Source organism: Penaeus monodon, chromosome 11 (assembly GCF_015228065.2).
Source record: "Penaeus monodon isolate SGIC_2016 chromosome 11, NSTDA_Pmon_1, whole genome shotgun sequence".
NCBI classification, from domain to species: Eukaryota; Metazoa; Arthropoda; class Malacostraca; order Decapoda; family Penaeidae; genus Penaeus; species Penaeus monodon.
The window spans coordinates 49,088,933-49,091,413 of NC_051396.1; the positions used below are offsets into that span (position 1 = coordinate 49,088,933).

At 36.8% G+C, this 2,481-nt stretch overlaps 1 protein-coding gene across 1 annotated transcript in view; it reads left to right on the forward strand.

Annotated features, from left to right (window-relative positions):
* LOC119579034 (another transcription unit protein-like) overlaps positions 1 to 2,237 on the forward strand; it is a 10,712-nt gene extending 8,475 nt beyond the window's left edge. Inside the window, exons 10-11 of the mRNA XM_037926750.1 lie at positions 159 to 339; positions 557 to 2,237. Coding sequence (XP_037782678.1) covers positions 159 to 339; positions 557 to 1,032 — 657 coding nt within the window. The 3' untranslated portion in view covers positions 1,033 to 2,237. The remainder of the gene's footprint in view (positions 1 to 158; positions 340 to 556) is intronic.
* Positions 2,238 to 2,481: the final 244 nt, after the last annotated feature.

Below are 2,481 nucleotides of genomic sequence, written 5' to 3' on the forward strand. Positions count from 1 at the left end.
AGAAGAAACAGATTTGTTAAAACCTATATATCCTTTACAACATATGTTTTCCAAGTACATTTTCTTTGGCTTTATATTTACCAGAACATCAGCTTCACTAAGTGTATTTTGAGAAAAGGACTGACGGCAGTTTTCACATATCAACTTTGCTTCCACAGAGGGACGAGGACAGACTGAAGGCTTCCATGAGGAGGGAGAACAAGCAGCGTCGAGTGAGGGAGAAGGCTTCAAGCAGAGGCCTGACGGCAAACTACCTGGAGCCCGATGCGTATGAGGAAGACGAGGAGGGGGCCATCTCCCTTGCTGCCATCAAGAACAAGTTCAAGAACAAGCAGAATGGTGAGGCCAGATTGATATTTGGTTTTGGCCTTTCTAAGGTTGATCTTCATTCATTCGTTGATTTTCTTAATGCTCTTCAGCTTTTCTCCAGCTACTGTATGGTAGTATAGCTGATATGAAACTGATGTCATTACTTTTGGTCTATATATTAAATTTAGCTTTTTTAAGCATTAACCCCATCACTAACTTCAATCCCTCCCCACCCCCTCTCCCCCAGACCGTGCCCCTATCTACTCGTCAGATGAGGAGGAGTCGGACATTGAGACCGACAAAGCCAAGCGCCTTGAACGTGCCAAGCATACCATCAGAGACTCGGACGAGGAATCGGGCAGCGGAAGCGAAAGTGGCAGTGAGAGCGGAAGCGATCGAGCCCGCAGCAGGCAGAGCACGCGCAAGAGCTCCAGCCGCAGCAGGAGCAGGAGCAGGAGCAGGAGCAAGAGTGGGAGCCGAAGTGGGAGCGGCAGCAGGAGTAGGAGCCGCAGCAGGAGTGGGAGCAGAAGCAAGAGCAGGAGCAAGAGCAGGAGCAAGAGTAGGAGCAAGAGCAGGAGTAAGAGCAGGAGCAAAAGCAGAAGCAGGAGTAAGAGCAAGAGCAGAAGTAGGAGCAGAAGCAGGAGCAGCAGCAGGGGCAGCAGGAGTGGGAGTGAAAGCGCCAGGTCTTCGGGCAAATCAGGCTCTGGCTCGGATAGTGATTAGTAGCCAAGTATTATTTTCTGCTTATCATAGTGTCTTTTTTTAATAGCTTAATTGAACTGAAATATACATTTATTTTTCATGTTTTTTGTTAATTTATATTGACATCCTTGGGATTTAAGTACGATTGTGAATAAAAGTTTGACGTCACATTGTTTTTTTTCTTATTTTATTTTATTAAGAGCTAAAAATGTGTAAATACTAGACCAGTCAGTGATAGTAATTAATACTTGTTGCTATTATATATATATATTTTCTTGTTTATCATATCCCATAACCTTCCTTTGATGTTCGGAATACAATTGTCGATATCTTAAAAATATTTTTGATAATGCTATTGCAGTGAGTTAATGGCAGTGACGGAGTGAAATATACAAGTTTGGTCATTGTCCTTTTGGTAAATTATAGGTGTTTGTGTTCACTAGAATGTGAAAATATTTAAAGGAATTGACTATACTTAACTATTTAAAAAAGGCCTGTCCCTCGGGAATTGGCTGTTTTGTGCACAATTTCCTAGTTCAGTCAGAAGGAAGCCTGTAAATAGGAAAGTAAATCAGTAATATCGTGATATTTTTTTTCTTCTACAGTGAAGAACAGTAACGTCTGGTGAAGAGGAAAGTTTCAGTGTCTGTACATATTTACTGTATATATGGAAGCAGCTTTATTTTTCTGATTTTTTTCTTTTGCCATTTATTTATTTATTTATTTTTTTTATATGATTTTTTTCCCCCCATTTTTTTGCTGTTTCAGTTTATAAGTTACAAGCTGCATATAGGAAAAAAAAAGGCCGATACATGTGTTTTCTATCTAATTGAGACAAAATTCAGAGTCGGCTTCGGTTTTCATTGGAAAAATGCGAATTAGTTCATCTTTTAAGTGAAATGTTTGGTTCTCAATAAAATTAGGTACAATTCAGTATTTTGAAGAATTAATTCATTGAAGAGAAACCATTTTTTTTGTTCTTAATAAAAATAACACGAAAGAAACTACTGTATGTAATAATTTGGTTCATGATCATATTTTTAAGCAGCTCTATTTATGGAAAAGGAATTATGGAATGATTAAGCACTATATGGTTTTGATCAAAAGGGTCATTATTTCCATTTACATAGCAGCTGTGACAGAAATAAATTAATTTGTATTTTTCTTTGTAAAAAATAAGTTCATATTGTGTAATATTTAAGCCAAAATATATTAAAAAATATATACATGTATTTTCATTGATTTAAACCCTTTTTTTGTACCATGTAATGATTTTTGAAAGAGAAACAAATTGATATAAAAACTATTCAAGCAAAAAAAAAAAGAAAAAAAGAAAAGAAAAGAAATAAACTCAATCCCAATGGCGATTTTATTAATTGTTTTTACACATAAATGGCTACACTTGTACTAAATCTCCCATTTACCGTTTCCTTGATTTACAAACATATTTTACGTTATCTTATTTTGCTG